Genomic DNA, 19,574 nt, shown 5'->3' on the forward strand with positions numbered 1-19,574 from the left:
ACGAGCTATGGAGATACGGAAGGAGAGAGAGAAGAGAAAAAAAGGAAAAGAGAAAAGGCATTGCAGCCCTTTAGTGGATATTTAGATACAATTGATCCAGTCACGTCGCTGCACACACACACACACGTTTCCCAATAAGGAGTCTTGTGACATTTTTTTCTTCATAACGAGGCGATGGAAACAAACAGATAATCCCTTGGGAAAGCTGCAGCGAGGCGGACCGAAAGAGGAGAGATGTAACTGGGTAAACTTGCATTGGTTAACAGTCAGCCATTTAATAAGCCAGCGCGCGTCTGATGGGTCAGGTTGGGCACGCTCAGAATAGAATGCCATGTGAGTGACAGCTGCCTCCTGAAATCAATCCATTTGACAACTCATTCATACATCAACCCCCTCCTTTATGGAAATCATATGCAAACTCGCTGTCGAGCGCAAGACACATTTCCGTGGGACTTATAAAATTCCCCCACAAGATTATTTGGTGTTTTTTGCACGTAAAGCGCAAAAAAAGATACTTCTTTCTGGGAATATTTCCACTAACAATGTGAGCCAACCATAAACTGTGCTAGCCTGGAGATGCCATAGTATGGAGCCATCTGAAAATATAAAATCTGCAACCGAAAAACATAATACAGTGAATATCAAAAGATGAATACAAGTGAAGAATGAAAAAAATATTTTATTCAAAAAATTTATAAAACTGAGTCAAAACTGTATTCCACCCAAAAATACTGTTTGTGCACTTAATTTTTATTTTGAATACATGATTGTATTTTTCAATGTTCAAGAACAAAACTTTCAGGTTCATTTGTTTTTCAAATGAACCAAATTGGATTTGGCTCCATAGAATAGAAGCTAAAAAGGAGCTGACATGAAAATGTATGCATGAAGAAAGCGATTTTGCAGCTGCGGTCGGTTGGAGAAGGATGGATTTAAACAACCTCATGATCTCACAACCAGAGGCACACCAGGAATTCTGGGCCTCGTGGCAACAGCTCACTCTGCGGCCGAAACAATAAATATCTAATCCCCTGTCATGTTACAGGGGCCGTGCAATGCTGCGGGTCCCCTGCATCGATCAGCGCCCCCCCCCTCCCCCATGCTGTGCCCGTGTGACACAAGTGAGGCTGTAATCAATGGGGTTCAGCGTGCGCTGCACATGCAATATGCAAATGATGGGAATACTCAAGAGTTGGGCGTGTTTGGCGTGGAGACGGTGACCAGCGTCAGCTTTACGTCTCGTCACATGTGGGGAGTAAATTCACAGAACTTGAGGAAGAACCAAACAACACATTGTGTCACAGGACGAGGGCCTTTTTGTGCAGCCAACAGGAGGGAATAAAGGGGATGGTTTGCACACGAGCAGCTTCATTTCCCAGGATATCACCTTAACCACTAGCGCCAAGCAAGATGATGCGTCACGGGTCTAAAGTCACATCCAGTTAGGGTTAACAAGGGTAAAAAAACAACAAAAACAACATCTTGTGTTTTCCACAATGAGTTCCACGTAATCTTTACAAAAAGAGCCCGTGACTTCTCACATTGAACTACACTAATTCAATGTAATGAGCCCCCAAACATCAGCGATACGGACAAATGGCACGTCGTGTAAACCGAAGTCGACGCGGAGATGAAAAAATTCAATACAGGCCACGTCGCTAAATATCACGACAATCATATTTCAGCCTGTGCTAATCAAATTCACGAGCGTGACCTCTGGGGTGTATTAAATGTGCATTCGACATGTGCCATCGCTCCGACGCTTTGCAGGCGAGATATCCATCAACGCGAGTGTACACGGCGCAAAAGGTGAACCAGCAGCAGTCGCACTTGGCTGCAAGGAACTCGCTCCCCATAAAAAAAAAAAAAAATGAGGAGTGGATATTTTTCAGCGTGCCGCTTGGCAGATCCGCGGGAGGGAGACTAAATGATTATGCTACAAACGACAGCACTCCGACTCTTGGAAAACAACAATCAGGGTCTGGGTAGCGTACTGCGGCCGAGTCAAATTAAAGGGGAGTAGTGAGACAGGCAGAGGGAGGGGGGGGTGGGGGGGCTATGTAACTAGCCTGCTCCACAATTCATACGCCCTCCTTTAGGAGTTGACAGAGAGAACTAAGAGAGAGAGAGAAGCTTCTTCTACATCCAAGCAGCTATGACGGACTGATCCTGTGCAGAATGTGACCCCGTCACTCAAACACTACTCGGTTCTCTCCAACAGGCCAAAGTTTCAACCCCCGGCAAAAAAATAAACCAAGAAAAACAGAGAAAACAAGATCCTCCCCCTCCTGTCAACACACAGCGACGCACCACCGTGGACAAAAGAAAAGCAATGCCGGTGCTGTGGCTTGTCGGGGGTTAACCGGCGGGAGGCTGAGACGGAGATAGAGATTACTAGTTAATGTTGTGGTTAATGGAACCCACCACCCACTGGCTGCCCCGTCATCGAGCTGCTATGCGGGGAGCTTATCTTTGTCAGTTACAACACATTTGTTTATGTACCGAGGTGGCTCACGCAGAAACTGCCGTCGAGAATGTGCAGCTTTTTTATGACAGATTGTTGCAGGAAGCAATTTCTGCACAAAAGGGATTCGGATTTATCTGACTGCTTGCATTTATTCTGTAAAAGGAAGCCACGTGCGGTGCTTTAGAAAAATTGAGAATCTTTTATAATTGAATAAAATGGAATAAAAAGAAGATTCACACCTCTGTAAACCAAACTGACCGCCAAACTTTCTACTGACCTGAAAGTAAAGAGTGACACTTTACTGTGTTAGAGTGACTCCAGCAGTGTTACATCCTTTTTAATTTCGCTCTGCATGGCCACAACCATGTTTAAAATGGACCCAAAAGATTTAAAAACAGATAAACACTGCTTTGAACAAAAGAAACCAACCGTTGAGGCAGCCGCCAGGACAATGTGGCCAAAGCCAAGCTGCTGTTCACCATTATTTAATCCAGGGCAAATTATGTGAGTTTGAAAGCACAGGGTGAGAGCAGCTCAGAATGTTTGTTAGGACCGCAGACAATATCGAAACCACCATCCAACACATCGCTATGATTCACATCAAGCGCACCCAATTTACAATGCAGCACAAATGCTCATACACGATTCACCTAGACCTCATAGCGCTGTACGCAAAGCCTATTTTCTCTGTATTCTGCTGTGTCCGACATCTTGAGCCTTTTTAAAGCCTGTGTGTGTGTGTGTGTGTAGGGGGTGGCTGTATGGCTGCAGATTACAGTGTAGCCACAGAGCGCTATGAAACAAAGCCGGGGCTTAAGCGAGGGAGTTCTTCTGCTCGGGGAGTTGTAGTGCAAGCCCAGGAGTCCGTTCCCCAGCACCACCGCTGGCACAAAACAGACAAGAGGCAATTAAGAAATGATTTTCACCTCACAGCTTGGGACAAAACCCTCGTACCTCACCCCACCCCTCGCTACACTATCGCACACAAAGGCAAAGTCTCCGAGGCTGGGGAGGTGGCAGAATACAGGGGGCAGAGAATGAGAGGTGATAGACAGCAAAAAAAAAAGAAGACGGAGTATTAAAAAAGAAACTGTGCACACGGTGTAGATGGTGGAGAGAAAAGCAAACTGTGAGAGAGAAGTGAAGAGTAGCGTTGGTACAGTGGGGATGAAGAATGATGGTGATGCATGAGGGGCGATTAGATGGCGTCAGAGAGAGAGAAAGAGAGAGGGGGGGGAGGCGACCACACGTGCATGGCAGACTATCAGTGGAGATGGACCTCAACAGGAAGTGAAGTAAATGAATTTATGTCAAGGTGCAGGGAAGAAAAGAGGAAGCGCAAAAAAAACGGTGCACTACGTCAGATTGTGTTCTGGTGGTCCCCCACCAAAGAGATCATTTTATCAACGGAGGATTCTGTCTGACATCAAAAAAAACAAATCAATTGAGTTAACTCAGCTTATCAGGTGTCTCACATTATGCCGAAGTTGCTTTAAATTAATTATCGGGACGTATTTATCAATACGTAGAGTTGGAGCTTGGAGAAATGGAAGATGGTATTTTTTTCCCCCAATCACCTTATAATGAGAATTATGGTTTCGATCTACATTAAAACCAGCTTTGCATGTCTAAATGCAAAATAAATTACAGCTTCTGTATTCTGAGGCTTTGTTATTATCAAGAACGACAAGGAAACCCATCACACGGACCCATTATGCTCCTCCTCACTTCTTTTGTCATTGTTGCGAGCGAGTTCCATTCATTTAATTGTCATCGTAAATTAACCACTTCTACAACTCAGGAACAGAACAGGAACCAAAACCAAATTTGGTTTGAGTAATGAGGTTCCACTCTCCATTTCAGTGACTGGATGGTGGTGGTGGTGGTGGTGGGGGGGTGTTTGTCACCGGGGGGAAAAAAAAACTGTCAATATTGGTAAAATAATTGATCTACTGTCAGGAAATGGACCAGTGTCATGAGAGCTTACCGGCTGCTTATGACTTCTACAATTTACTGGACACAACCGCAGCTGGGTATTCCAAGAAAAGCAGATGACTAGAAGAAGGGAGTATTGATAGAACTCTTTCCTAATCTGAGAGGGCTCTTATTCCATTACCACGTCTCTTCCTTACACACCGTCCTGTGAGTTCGGAGGAGACGCTTTAGCCGCTGGAAGGAATGTTGAAAGGTTACGTAGGAAGAACCTACTCAAGTTCACCAAGGCTTTGAACATGAAACGCATTAAAACATAAAACGCCCCGTCGCTACGTTTTCTCGGTTTCACTGCCTCTCTGACTCACGTGGTTGCAGGGCTGCTCTGGTAAGTTCTCCAGAATGCAGCCCGGAACCAGACGCGTCGACAACAACGTGGCTCCCACACCCTCAAGCACTCCCTCTAAAATTAAAAAAAGACAGACACGTAGTTAGACTGGCGCAGAAACTCCGCTCCTTAGGAAACCAGGGGGTCGGGAGGGATAGGTGCCCCGAAAACAAACCCACTGCGGAGGCAAAGAGAAGTGTAAAACAATGGAAGGGGGGAGGAAGATACCCTCTAGTCACCATGGCAACTTCCCGCTAGTTGGCTTACCCAGAATTGGCTTTGTTTTTCTCTTAACCGCTAACCAACACCAGCATTACTCGTTTACAAGTGGTTTCCCATCATCAGTCTGGAGAGTCATTTCGGCAGACGGGCCTCGCTGTCACTGTGGATATTCCACTTTGAGACGGTGCCTAATTCGATTATTTCTATCCTCCTGGATTGCTCCTCAACGATCACAGGTTGTAATTTCCACGGCGGGCCCTCCCCCCCTCGGGCCTCATGATGTTTGATTCGGGGCCAGCGGAGGCCGGGCCAGACATTCAGCCCGGAATCTGGCGCCCTTCCCTCGGCGTACCGTGCGCTCTACCTCCCCGCTGCGAGGCCTGGAGGAAATCACGCAGCCGGGAGAATTACAAAAAGGCCTCATCTAGTGAGCCGAGGTTACAGCGGGGGGAACAATGCCTTTGGCTCACAGTCTGCTTCGCTCTGTGGAGAAACTTAAAAAGCACCTATTGCTCATAAAATATACCAATAGGCAAAAAGGAAAATCAATACCGCCGCTCTGACTCTGACTCAACGCATACTCAGCTTTTCACTTTTAGAAGAAGAAGGAAAACCCCCTCTTCAATAAAATCACATTTGGTTACAGCGGAAAATGAACACTTAGCTTTGAAAATGGGTCCAATGCAATTTTTACTAAAGGAATAAGAGAGAACAAGTTTTACCAAGTGAAGAATGACAACCACACGGGGCCACATTATGCATGTAAGTGTTGGAGGTTGTGGGGGTGTCTGGCAGGGTGGTGTTGGAGGAGGTTAAATTCCCACAGCTGTGTAAGATCAAACTGGATCGAGGTTCCCAAAGTTTCCTTTGGCAGTCAGAATCAAAACAAAACGGCTGGGAGAATGCAAGATGCCGACTGAGTGGGAGGCCAAGTGAAAAGAGCTGCGAAACCACCGACAACGCATCGCGCTGCCAAGCGGTCGGGCCTTTCAAGCAAAATGATCATCACGCGCGATCACATGTGCTCGGTAAAATTAGGAAAAACAAACCCCGAGTGCAAAGGACGAGGAGAGCATTCCCCTGCCGGGTCGCGTGCCGGCTCCTTCACTCCTGCGAAGCAATATGGCAGCAAGGTGACACCCTCGCCTCCTCCGTCCCGCCTCCAGCGCCATCCCACAGAAGGGGGGAGGAGGGAGGGGAGGAGGGGGTGGGAGAAATCCACGCAGGGTTCTATTACGACGATAGGAGGGGGGTGTAATGCGTTTCTGTACCAAACGTGTATGTATTGACCTGGGAATCAAATAAACAGTTTATTCAGCCTCTCAAGAGCCGCCCTCCTCCTCCACCACCCAACGCCCGCTTTGCCTTCCGCTTTCTCACACGTGAGCCGACACATTAACCAGAGCATCTGACCGATGATGCACAACCGTGTTTCAGCATTGAGAGAAGACGTAGACGCGTGAGGGCCGGATGCAGTTTACACCTTTACAGCAGAGCGACACGAGGGGATCAGGCAGCAGCGGCGGTGGTCACCCAGCCACTTTGCCCCACCGGCTCATTACTCCACCGGTTCAGGGATGATGGAGGAGGAGGAAGGGGGGGGGGTGCGCGCCATTATAATTTAAGGACCCCCTTGCAAGGGGCCAAATGCTTGGTGAAAAGGGTTGCTTTTGAGAGTTCTTTCACAGAAGAGAGGTCGCCGTTCCACAACTAGCTGTGCATGAGAGCCACAAATGACGAGGATAATGATGGTCAAATAACTTTAAAAAAAAAATATATATATATATATTAGTTTTATTTCTTTATCACAGGAAATTACCACCATGAGAGAGCGATTTATCGGCCGGGGCAGCGCAGTGCCAAAGAGGACCTGAACAGAGGGTCCAGTGGCTCGTTGGCAGGAAGAAACCAAACTGCTCTGTCGTAAAATGAGTGATTCATAGGTTACTGCCCTCGGCAGGAGACTCATGAGGCCGTAACGCATAACAAGAACATTTATGAATTTACACTGAATAGTAAAAACGAACAGGCCTCGCCCGAATGGAATCTGACGAGACTATACGACCAGCTACCTTCACGGGAAAATTGATTTCTTGGCTTTTCCCGCCTCCCTTTCTTAAGACCACGCAGAGGAAGATTTGGGGATAAACTACTAAGTACAGTCAAGACATTTTATGATACAGAGTCTTACTGGCATAATCAGTGACAGTGAAACTGGTAATCCCGGCAGAGCGAGACGGAGTAACGGCGGATCGATAATGACTGAGCCGCTGCTCTGTTGCTTCATCCCTCGAGGCTCAATTCACTGGATGCGTAAAGACGCCGGTGTCACAATAGGGGATCAGGCGGGATTGACCACCGGATGAAAATGTAAGGAGTGTTTATTAAACGGACTAAGAGCAGACATTGGTCATTAAAAGCTAACGCCAGACCCGGCTGCCATCGCGGGTGAATCGAAAATGGATGAAAACCCTTCTAATGCCTCCTTTTTCAGCTTATGGGGAAGCACGAGGCTAAGCTGTCGTTTCACCCAGAGGCAAAGGGAGACTGAAGATTTGGCTGTTTTGGGGTTTTAGTCTCTTAAAAAACAACAACACAACAGACACACACAGCTAAGTGTGTGTGCACACATATATCTCTCTCACACACGGCTCTCGGGGCCTGACCAGCTGTCTCAATCCCCCCCTTCCCCCCTCTCCATCCAAACCCACATGAGCAGGAGGATATAAATCGCCTCATGCACGGAGGAGCGTGCACGTGGTGCACGTAACACACACACACACACACACACACACACACACACTGTGGCACTGTGTCCGTCCGTGCCTCGTGTCCAACTAGTGGAGCATTATGCTGCTCACGGTAGAAACAAAGAGTCACGCCCGGCGTTGTGTGATTACTCCCATAAACGGCCCATGCTGCAGATATCCAAAAGATACCTCGGCTTAAAGGCCGGCCCTAAAACCGGTTTATCTCACCTACTGACTGGTAAGTGTACACCCACAAGACCTTTACCTGTGTGTGTGTGTGTGTGTGTGTGTGTGCGCGCGCCGGAGATCGCTCTCAGTGCCAACAGCTGATAAGAGAAAAGGTCATATTACATGACAGGAGTGAGCGCCGTCCGTGACATAATGCTGGAGAGAAGAAGAGGAGGACAACGGCAGTAAAAGGGTAAACAGAGAGAGCGTCTGTATTGGTGTCAGAGAGAAAAGGAGCCCGAGTGGGGATGCATTTAACCGCCTGGCAGACCATCGGGGGCCCAAATCCAATCCAAGCCTGTAATGAGGAAGTAAAGTGCATTGGCAACACGGACGTTTAAAATAAAAGAGGAGAGGCGGCGCTTTTCTTCTAATTTCAGTAAAGTTAATAAAAGGAATAAATGAGGTTGAATTAAATTGGGCTGTGCTCGCCCTCGGCCCTGCGAGGGGAGCCTCGGGCCGCGGGGTTGTGACTGCGGGGGAGCGGGGGGGTGGACACAGCTTCATGTGTGCTTTGAAGCCAAACTGCTGAGGGGAGAGCCAAAAAATACTCACCGGCCACTGTGAGGCGAAGGGGAATAAGGCTGCTAAACGCATTTTAGGAATTATGTATTTAGAATGTGCTTCGTCTGGTTTGTTGCAGGGAGTTTTTCCCCCCATCCTGTGTGAATTGTTGCCATTCTTCAAGGAGGACTTTTTATATTCTTGGCAAATACTTTTATACCAAAATAGCTGCTTTAATTTCCCCCCATTGGTGAATAAGGCAGGTTGATGTTCCCATCAAATTAAAACGTATTATCCTCGGTTGCCTTCTGTTTGTGGCTATCGACGCTGGTTCCAAACCTGATACACTCATCACTCGACGGTCTGCGATGGTATACATGGCTGAACTGACTCATCAAAGTGATGCACTTTTATCACCGTGGTGTACGCAGTCAAATAAGCGGGCAGTACACTTTGGTTTTGCCCTGATAGCCATGTTGACGAGGAGGTTGCAGAGTGAACCCTGCCGTGTTGCACGCGTGAGGGGAAGGCAGCTTGTGAAAGAAGAATTTGCATTGAAACACAAGGTTAAATGAAGCGCATTGAGGCTCAGGCACGACAAAAAAAAACAAAAAAAAAAAACAGACCCTGTGACCCTCGCTTCATGGTCCAACATGAGGCCCACATTTCATTTGGACAGCCCAAGAACGGGGAAGAGAGAGGGAGGGAGATAACGAGAGAAAGAAGGAGAGGAGGAGGGGGGGGGGGGGGGGGAGTGTGCCTTTGCACTCACCACTCCGCCCAGCTCTCTATTTTTGTTTCCTCTTTTTGTGCACGCACAACGCACACACTCACGGTGCAATGGAGTTCCAACTTGGCCCTCATCAGTTGTGCGCCTGATGAAACAAACACTGACAGCCTCTTTACATTTGTAAAGGCCCCTGCAGCAGCTGTGCTTGTCCCACACACACACAATACGTGCACACAAACACGCACTCATGCACACACAACCTTTGAATCAGAGGCCTAGCCCCAGCTGGGGCCTACAGGAAGAGCCGACTCTGCACAAAATGGCCCTGGCTGCACAGGGCTACACTCTGCCTGCCGCGTGCACTCAAGCCATCGCACACATTCACAGACACACACAGAATGTGTCATGTTTCGTTAGACAGAACAACACTGCCGCACGCTAGCTCCTGCTACCCTACACATCACACAGAACCTACGCTACTACAAAATATCAAAATAAACCTTTAAAAAAAAAAAAAAAGAAGGCGGAGAGCAGTGAGAAAGAGGGCTTGCTTGCTCCTGCAGAGTCACGCTGCCTGACAAAGCATCTCTGGGAGAGAGAAAAAAGACACCTGACGGGGCATTCTGCCTCTTCTTTTTAGTTTAGTTTGATTTTATGATACATTTTAATATTTCTCAAAGGTGGTCAGTGTTTTTTTGGGGGGGGGGGCGAAGCGGAGGGGAATAACAACTCACTCACGTTTAGGGGGAAATGGTTGAGCCAAGCATGTATAATTGTCTTACGCTAATTAGGGGAGGGGGGGGGGGGAATCAGTCATGGCCAGGAGTCCTCTCACAAAGCCCGGAGGGGGGGGCTCGGGGATCTGGACTCCTCCAGGTTGATGTGGAAAGGCGCATATGTGAAGCGTATTTTGTTGGGGCCAGACATTATGCATCAGCTGCAGCTGCCGAAGACACGTGACCGATGTGACACATACGCACACAGACAAATCATTTCCATAACCCTGATTATGGAAAGGAGGAGAAAAGTTCTCCCGTGTGAGCAGGAGACTCACAAAGAAGTAGACAACATCAGTAACGTTGTGTTTATTTGCTAAACTCAACTTGATTCAAAACGAAAATAACTTCCATCGGGGAAAAGTCCCCTTTTAAATCCGGTCTGACAAAGACAAAGGGGACACTATGGGACGTTAATGACGGCTGCAGAATACATCACTCACAAGCGTTACACACAAGCCCTGCAATGTACCCGGTTAGTGTTTAAAACATCTGTCTGTCTTCTGGGGGACGAGTCCCATCTGTTGTTGCCTTCAAACGCCGATGCCCGTACATTTCAGCACAGTGTTTTAGTGGCTATGACGGAACAGAAAATGTATGTTGCTTATACATTTTGTTTTGAAGACAGATATTTGCCCTTTTCTCCTCTTTAATAAGTTACCACACAGTGGACCGGTCATAGGAACAAATCCAAAAGGCTTGACGAGAGGTTCCTATCCTGTGGTTCACACACACAAATGTTCTTAATACAAATTGATTCGCTGTGCTTCTTGAGGGAAACAATTATATAAAGATCAAAGCACGAATTGACGGGGAAGAACCCTCTTTGTATTTAGTCGTATTGTCCCCTCGCTTCTACGAACCTGTTGCTCAGCTTCCTCCAGCACACTGTAGACGTTGTTAGAAAGATGTAAATCAGCCACTAACTGTCTGCAGGGGGGAGAAGACACTCCACGTGCTGTTTGGACGGGGACGGAGAGCTCGGGGGCCATAAGCAGGAATTCCACGTACCAATAAACGAAAACTACGGTGTCTTGTGACGATAATTAACGGCAGCAATCCGTAAATACGCCAAATAAGTGCAACAAACTTTGGAAAGACAAGAAACGCGGGGGGAGAGAGAAGAGAACCCGCAGAGCGTCGTGGCGTCCGTGAGAAGCGACCCGCGCGGAGGGATCGGGACACTTTACAACCTTACACGTGTTGGGTTCACGCGGACCCGCGTGTCCCCGGGAAACCCTGCCCGTGACACTTGCAGAAATAAAATGGTCGCTTTCTCGGTATCGCTTGGTACACACACACGCGCACACACGAGCCCCTGCAATGCGACTGGAGAACACAGCCGCTTTAAAAGAAGGAGATCGGATCATGCGGAAACATTGCGCTCAACTGCGGCGCGTGACGTGCGGCTTAAACGTCGAATTCGGTAACCGAGGACCAGAACCGCCGCAGGGCAAACACGAGTTATTCCTAAACGGGCTGCTGCAATACCGGTTCTGTTAAGCAGAGGTCACACACACACACACACACACACACACACACACACACCGGCGGACTCCCGGTGAGACTAATGGCGTAACAACAGAGTCCTCGTGCCGCGAGTCGGGAATTGAACGAACACGCTGACCCCCCCCCCCCCTTCCCTCCACTCTTTATGGAGAAAATTAAAGAGCCACAACAGTCGGCGAAACACGTCGCTTTGCCATTCAACACACACGCACACACAGGGACAGACCGCCTACATTGAACACAACTCTGCACGTAGGCTTCGGCGAGGTGACGGGTGCTCAGATCGCGTCACGGTATAAAGAACTCGGTTCGTGGGGTGAAATGCGGCATCGGGACGAAATGGAAGCCGAGCCATGCAGAGCCGAGCCGAGCCGAGCCGAGCCATGGCCGACGGGCTCGCGTTCACGGCTCCGGGGAGGACGGAGAGGGGCCGCGAACAAAAGCCCCTTTCTGGAAACAGTTGCCCCCCTCCCCTGCCCAAGTCTTTCGAAATGCACATCCTTTTTTAAACGGCTTTATCTCATAGCCGGAGACCGAGCACGAACCCACAAACACACACACACACACACACACACACAAACAAACACACACACACACACACAGCAACATCACGCGTTAAAACGAGTCAAGACGAGCGAAGCCGCCCCCCCCCCCCTCAAAGCAAATAGCCTCAAACACGCCTGATGTGGAAGAAACGCTGCAGCGCGGACCCTGAATAAACATCGCGGTCCCTTTAAATGCATGTTTTTAAAGCATGTAATTGTTCGCACGCTCACAGTCGTCACCTTTACGCAGCAGCCTCGCTGGTAACCTTCACAGTGCGCGACTCCAAAGTTCGAGCATTTTCATCGAAACGAGCGAGGCAGAACTTGAATATAGCGATTGCTTTACTTACGTATTTCTTTTGAATGATATTCCTCTTAGGTCTTCCCTTGCTCATTATGCAATCCCCCCCCAAAAAAATGTTTGGCTATAGAGAGAATGGCCACATGGATTTCTTTTCTTTTGACTCTCGCCTCGGTCTCGGAGCACCACCAAATGACGATTTAAATCCCCGGCTCTGTAGGGGGGGGGGAGAAGCTCGCTGGCTCTTGCAGAATCCTCCTTCGGCGTTTTCCCTTTAAAAACTATTCGGATGTAAATCCCCCACCCCCCCCCAAAAAAAAAAAATCAAGGGTCGACGACGGACAGAGAGGGACTGGACCCGGAGCCGCTTGGGGATAAATAGTCCATAGTCAAAACAAACGCACGGCAATAAGTTCCATTCGCCAAAACAGCTCGGCGTCTCGTCTGCGCGCACTCGCTCCCGGCTCCTTCCAAATGCATGAATGTACTTCAGCTCGCGCCCGCAAGTTACATCCTGTTCGAGGCGACGACGCGACGAGAACTGAATAAATACAAATATAAATAAATAAAAATATAAAAAACGTGACGCGTCCCGGTTTTTTTGTTGTTGTTTTTGGTCGTCGTCGTCGTTGAAAAAGCCGGAGGCTGCGCTCGACGTTCGGGCTCTCCAGCGGCACCGCTCTACTGACTGCGCTCGGCTCCTTTCTTCCCCAGCCTCGTCCTCTCAGCCTATCACGTCGTCGTCGTCTCCCCCCCCTCCGTTCAGCGGCAACTTCGAACCGCCGGTGAGACCACCACCCCCACACCGGCCCCTCGGGCCCCCCGTGGCCCCTCGGCCATGTTATCTTTATGGACTCCCGTTGTGTTCGGTGGTAATTGCAACCGGCAGTTTTACAGTAATCGTGACAATAAATTGTGCGTTTTCATTTTCGCTGGTGAGGCTGCGTGTGCGTCGGTGGGGATGTCAAGGAGACACGAGTGGTCACCAGCAGGCTGAGGTTATAACATTCTATTTTATTGTGCCTGAGCAACAGTCTTTTTGGTACCTTACATTAATGGTATAGTTGTATGTGTTTTTTTCAAACTTTCTTAGAGCAAAATTAGTCATTTCAAGGTAAAAAAAAAAAAAAAAAGGAGTTTAATGGGGGAAAGTGGTTGTTCCCTAATTATCATGTAAATGTCAGGCCCCAACCCCCCAATCTCCTCACTAACTGAATAGCAGCTTAACACAAGACAATTCCTTTTGCTTTCAGGAGCACTTGCAGTTTTGGGGGTTTACTTAGACTTTAGAAGGTCCTAGCCTCAAGTCTAGCTGTGGAAAAACGTGTTTACACATTTGTTTTCGTGAGCTCATGGTAAAATACTTTGGTAATCAGATTAAGCTCTTCCCTGTGGAGACATACAGGGGGACACCCTGGGGTGCCAGCTGTGGCTCCCCCACTTTCTGAATAGCTGCTGTAAAATAGATAAGTCCTTACCTATAAATCTGCTCAGTCACACACTTCAGATCCGTTTTGCTCTGATCTGTTGAACCGATCTGGTGTCTAATTACATTTTCACACGGTTTTCAACAACACTGTAAAAAAAACTACAATTGGGGTTAATTCATATTTAACAAATACATATTGCTAACCTATGTACAATAGACAATGTGTAGCTCGTAACCATATTAAGTTGATTCCAACACATTCCATTGGCTTACTAATTGGATTTTACTGTTGTTGTTGTTGTTGTTTTTACTAAAATCAGCCGTAAATCACTCAGTAGAATTTAATTGCAATTCATCAGGACCGTAAAAGATGCAGAAAAATGTATACATTTTACTTATTGAGAGGTCTTTGATTTTAATTAGCTTACAAGTCAACTCACCGACATTTTGCACCACATGCGCATTAATCATCTGCCACAAAGGGAAAAAACAACAATGCAAGCACAGTCCCAGCCCGATTTAACCTCAGTTTAACAAAGTGACTGCACATTTTCAGATTATCTCTTCATCTTTATGCATCAGATTACAAAGCCTGCACCAAGATCTTTGAAAAATTGTGTCCGTATGAGGAGATTCATGCTTAGTTGTGAAGGTATTATTCACACTTGTGTGTTATCCACTCTGCCGCGGCTGTTGTTGAGCTGGCCGGGTGTCCTCATCCCCCTCACTAGAAGTGGGCTCGCCGTGTCATTATTCTAATATACTGAGTGGGACGGTTGCTCTGTATGAACCATGGAGGTAGTTAAGAGTAAAGTGGGTGTGTAGGTGTGTGTGTGGTGTTACAAAACCCCATGTATATAGTTGCCTTGCCTTGTCTCCCAGGTATGACTTTAAAATACAACTTTAGTTATCTGTACTCATCTGTGTCCAGTGTTAAAGCTAACCATGGTCAGGCGGCTACGACCAGGATGAGGTCACTGAAAGCTCCACTGAGGTTATGGATGGGTCCACCACCTTGGACCGGACCGAAATATCCCAACTAATTGTGATGACATATTGAACAGACACCTGTGGTCCAACAAGTCCCGCAATAATTTAGTTTGGTACCGACACACATGTTACCCTCACACTTAATTATCAGAACTTTGATTACATGTTGACATTTTGCCATGTTGATCGTCTGAAGTTCATGGCCCCTGATTGGTCGCCTTAGTGGAGGTGAGGCAGAAGATCCATGTTCTCTTGGACAGCTTGAGCATCTTGTTCACAACAAATATCTAGTTTAGGGTGGAGTTCTGATCGAGAGCCTCGGTCCTAACACACACACACACACACACACACACACACACACACACACATTCAGGCTCACCGGCCAAAGGTAAGTTTGAGTTCCCACATCATTTTACCTCTTTACACAAGCCAGCGGACGTGATCATGAAATATCACAACCAGGCCGAGCGCCTCCCCAACAACCCTCGGATGTGGATTACAATCAATCAACCGCATCCGTGCAATCGTGCTGATTTCATTATCATTCGTGTAACGAGTGAAGAGCCATCGATTTGTCTTCTGTGTTTGATGTAGACTTAGCATAACGCACCAAATGATCAAAGCACTAAACTTACCCATGAATGCATGAACAAAGACACCAAATCAATAGCTGGCGGGTCAATAATTCTAAGCACGGCTCGCGGATGACATGAAATTTATGTAGCCCCCCATTAAGTCACACTGTATGTAATATATAAACAGAATATGAAGTAAATATCGAGGCATCAGTCAGAATCCAGAAATGAGACAGTGTGGATCGGGAGGGATTTGAATAAATGCTGATCATAAGCACGTCTATTGCCTGGTCAAATAAATCCCAATCCTTCATTTTCAAGCAAATCCATGAAAGCACAGAATACATCAGAAAAGCGTCACAGTACCTTTATCTGAGCTCATCATATTCTTTCAGCCCCCTGATCAATGACTCCTTGTCTTTTGAAAGTGTCGGAGTCAAGCCAGCTATTTTGGGACGGGGATGTGGGTCGCGCTGCCGTTAGCCTCATCACCCTTCACTCTCAGGGGGGGTTACCAGGGTCCTCGGCCCTGCTGGTGCTGACATTTAGGTCCCCATGAATCAATGAGACTAGCTGCGGAGGGATGACTGAATTTCACAGCAGTAACCTTCACAGTTCACATTTAGCCCACGCCATATACAGCCTTATGGGGACGCGGGGTCTCTGAGACATTTTTAGATGGATTTCTCCTTGAGAAGATTTGCAAAGCAAGGCACAGCCTTTGGGTGCTTCAAAATGTTCTCTTTTTGACACGCATTTTAAAACACTTTAGTGTGGGGGTAAGATGCCTAAAACTGTAGCCAGCTCCAGTTTGGTAATGACATGCATGTGCATCTGTCGGCCGGTGGTAATGGAGCAAACCATGAGTCTTACGTAACAAGTAAGCGCATGATGGACTACTGAAACTCCCAAACTATTTGATGTTGGTGAAATGCAGGAAAAAATATAAATGAAAGGGAGCGCTTGTGTCTGTGTTTTTGTGTGCATCCTTCAAGAGACAGCATGTTGCAAAAGTGCTGTCTGGACTGCTCTGCTCTTGTGTAAATAGCAGAGACATCTACACCAAGGGATTTAGGAGTGTGTGTGAGTGTGTGTGTGTGTGTGTGTGTGTTTGTGTGATGGAGAAGGCCAGGGATTGATTAGAGCTTTCACTCTCAATGTGCTTAATTGCCCAGTGAGGCTTAGCAGACGGTGCTGGCTAGATTGATGTTCGATAGCCAGGAAAAGGGGGAGTCAGGGTGTGCGTGAGGGAAGGTGGGAGGGGGGGGGGAGGGGGGATCCCAAATTAATGTTGAAAGATTGAATGGTTAAGTACTGCACACTGTGGAAATAAACCCAAAGGAGTTTCCTTCAGAAGGAAAAAATCAAGCAATTGTAATCCCAGCTGCTAAAAATAAAAAAAGAAGAATCATTGAAATAAAGAAGGACAAATATTCAGGTCACCTTTTGTTTTCTTACCACGTAATAGAGGAGTTTTGTCTTTTTGTAAGGAAGTACGTCCTCTCATTTTAGAAGATGCTTAATTTAGGCTTAAATCTCTTCTCTTCTCTGTCACTGAACTTGCTCAATGAAGAAAAAACATTGGTTAATTCTGGCACTGAATCAATTTCAAATCTGTAGCACTATTCCTCATGCCGCTCTGTGAGTTTAAGTATACATTAGTGAGCTTTTGGCAGAATTGCTAAAACAGCTTGATAAGCTTTTAATCTTGCAGCCAAAAGCTCTTGGGAATTGAAATGTTTCTATGAATCTTCACAGCAGAATAATTGCACAAAAAAAAAGGAATATTCCTCACCGCTCCTGATTGTTACTTATCGGCTACCTGCTCCATCCACTGCGTTTTTGGTTCAATGAGAGGGGTTGTGAGGTACGTGGCGAGTTGAGCGGGGCGCATTAAGCGAGCTGCAGGGTTGAGGTTGACAGAATAAGGAAGCCGTATCATTATGGCTTGTACGATTCTCTCCTTCTCATAAAAGAGCTCTGACGAGCACCGGGGACGTTAAACACCTGATGTTAATAAAGAGGGGAAGAATGAAAAGAGAGTTTTACATGCACAGAAAATATCCATCTAAGGAAAGCGGATCATCTGATAATCTCTATATAATATTTGCGAGGCAATCTCAATACATAACTTAATAATACTCTCTTTGTTTGGGTTATTTCAAATACTTGGAGCTTTTACACGTTTTCTGCTATTAACCCATATCTTACATTACATTTAGCTGACTCATTAACTTTTACCCAAAGCAACTTACAATGCGTTTTTAACCCATGGTTTTACGTTAGAGGTTGGATGTCGTGCTCAGGGACACTTCAACATGGGACAACCAGGGTTAAAACTACCAACCTCACGGTTCCAGCCTCTCTTCTCCATGCGCCACCGTCGCAGGTGAAATGACATCTAAAGACACGTTACAGTAGTTTAATAGGTATTTGTAGAGGCTGGATTTTAATCCTATTTTCGATAAATCCTATGAAGTCTCATGTGTTTGGCTGCTTCGGTGCAGATGATGGGGGCCAGAATGGAGGTTATGGCGGCTTTGAATTACTCTACTGAAATGTGAAGTGCTCATTAAAGTGAGGTTAACCTTCTGCGGAGCCACACCCACCTCACAGCCACCTCTCTCTTTCAGGCACCACAAACACAATTTACTTTTTGACAACCTCCCTGATACACACACACGCACACACACACACGGAGACACACACCTCTCTTTCTGGAGGGACTTGAGAGCCCCCACCCTACTACCGTGGATAATTGGACACCTTCAGCACGAGAAATCCCCCGCCAAAACAAAACAGCCACCGGCGGTTTAGACCCGCATCCGTTCTCTAAGATAGAAGCACAACGAGTGAGAGTGAGACAGATTCTCTCCGATTCGATTCGCACCTTCAGCGTCTCACTTCCTGAGCCGCATCGGCCGCGGCAACAGGAGGAATATCCACCCCCTCGGGGCCGCGGGGAGAAGCTGTCCTCGGGGCAACTAACATGGGATCAGCGCGCTCCTCGCCGTGCCCTAAGTTGCCTCATCTGGAAGCTAAACGCATAATTGCCTTCAGATCGGAGCCAAGGGATGACTCGGCATACTGCCGCCCCCCCGATGCTGTTGTTGTGTTTCACTAATGAGGCACACCTTGCTTAGTCTGACCTGGTAAACTGCAGACTTTGAGGACAAATAGATGAGCAAATGGTTTTGGATGTAAAAGCACATTGTACGGTCTCAGCAGAGGTCAGGGTCCCTCACCGCGCGAAAGGAGTAGTCAAGGATTTGTCCTCGTCTTCACGAGCCCCGTTGACACAAGCACGGGGTGTCGCTGCAGCGATCCCAAGGAGCTATAAGTCAGAAACGTGTTCCGGTCAGAGAGGACGTTGCGGATGTATCGGGATTGAAATCCAGCAGGTGACTTTGAGATGGAGAGGCCTTTTGTGTGAACACCAGGAGGGCGCAAGCCTTTAACTATTCAGCAGTATTTGTGGAATAAAGAGATTCTTATCGTACTGAAGACCTCGATGACACTTTAAGATGTCTTCTCCATGTTTGTATCACCATGTGACCACTGCACTGAATCAAAACAAGACCAAATTAAATCAAGATAAGCTGGAACACTGGTCTCATATCTCACGCTGAAAATTACCGAGCTAATCTGATTTGAAACAAGAATTGTCATTGTGAAGGGCTGCTCGTATCCCCCCTCAGTCAGTCTCTAGATTGGCTCGGTCAGCGTTTGGCTCTGTGCTCTCCGTGGCTTCGAGGGCCCGGCTGGTACTGGACCATACGGTGAATACTGACATCAGAATCCATAGGAACGATACAACCACTGGAAAATCCCGCCCGCCCCAGCGAGGTCAAATCCCTATTAACGACCCTGTCTCATTCGGAATTTATACTTCTTTTTTTTTTTAGATGACTGGATCTTTTTGCCATGTGTACACTAGCGATCCTTTCCACCGTGAGTCCAGTTTTCCCATTCAGTTTGACATCATTGACCACTCTTGTTCCCCTTGCTCACCTCAAACCAGTCTGGACTGGAGTGTGGTGAGTATGAGTTGCTAAGCATGAATCACTCATGAGGAACAAGCGGCGTTGTGGCGTTGCCAGGTCCCTTGTGTGTATCTAGCCACACAGAGAGTAATAACGTGCAGCCACAAAGGTTCTATAGCCCGGCATTGGCTGGCTGACTCATGTGGGTCAGGACCTGCCACAGGTGGGGGATCCCGGGCTGAATA

At 47.3% G+C, this 19,574-nt stretch overlaps 1 protein-coding gene across 4 annotated transcripts in view; it reads right to left on the reverse strand.

The window, feature by feature from the left end:
* jarid2b (jumonji and AT-rich interaction domain containing 2b) overlaps positions 1–13,183 on the reverse strand; it is an 84,580-nt gene extending 71,397 nt beyond the window's left edge. For 2 of the 4 annotated variants that reach the window (XM_078081401.1, XM_078081399.1), the window contains exon 1: positions 10,861–11,529. In XM_078081401.1, the coding sequence (XP_077937527.1) occupies positions 10,861–10,989 (129 nt within the window). In that variant the 5' untranslated portion in view covers positions 10,990–11,529. Of the gene's footprint in view, positions 1–10,860; positions 11,530–12,401 lie in introns of those variants that run through there. The other 2 variants (XM_078081402.1, XM_078081400.1) reach the window with 2 other exon arrangements.
* Between the last annotated feature and the right edge of the window lie 6,391 nt (positions 13,184–19,574).

Source organism: Gasterosteus aculeatus, chromosome 10, assembly GCF_964276395.1.
Source record: "Gasterosteus aculeatus chromosome 10, fGasAcu3.hap1.1, whole genome shotgun sequence".
Lineage (NCBI taxonomy): Eukaryota > Metazoa > Chordata > Actinopteri > Perciformes > Gasterosteidae > Gasterosteus > Gasterosteus aculeatus.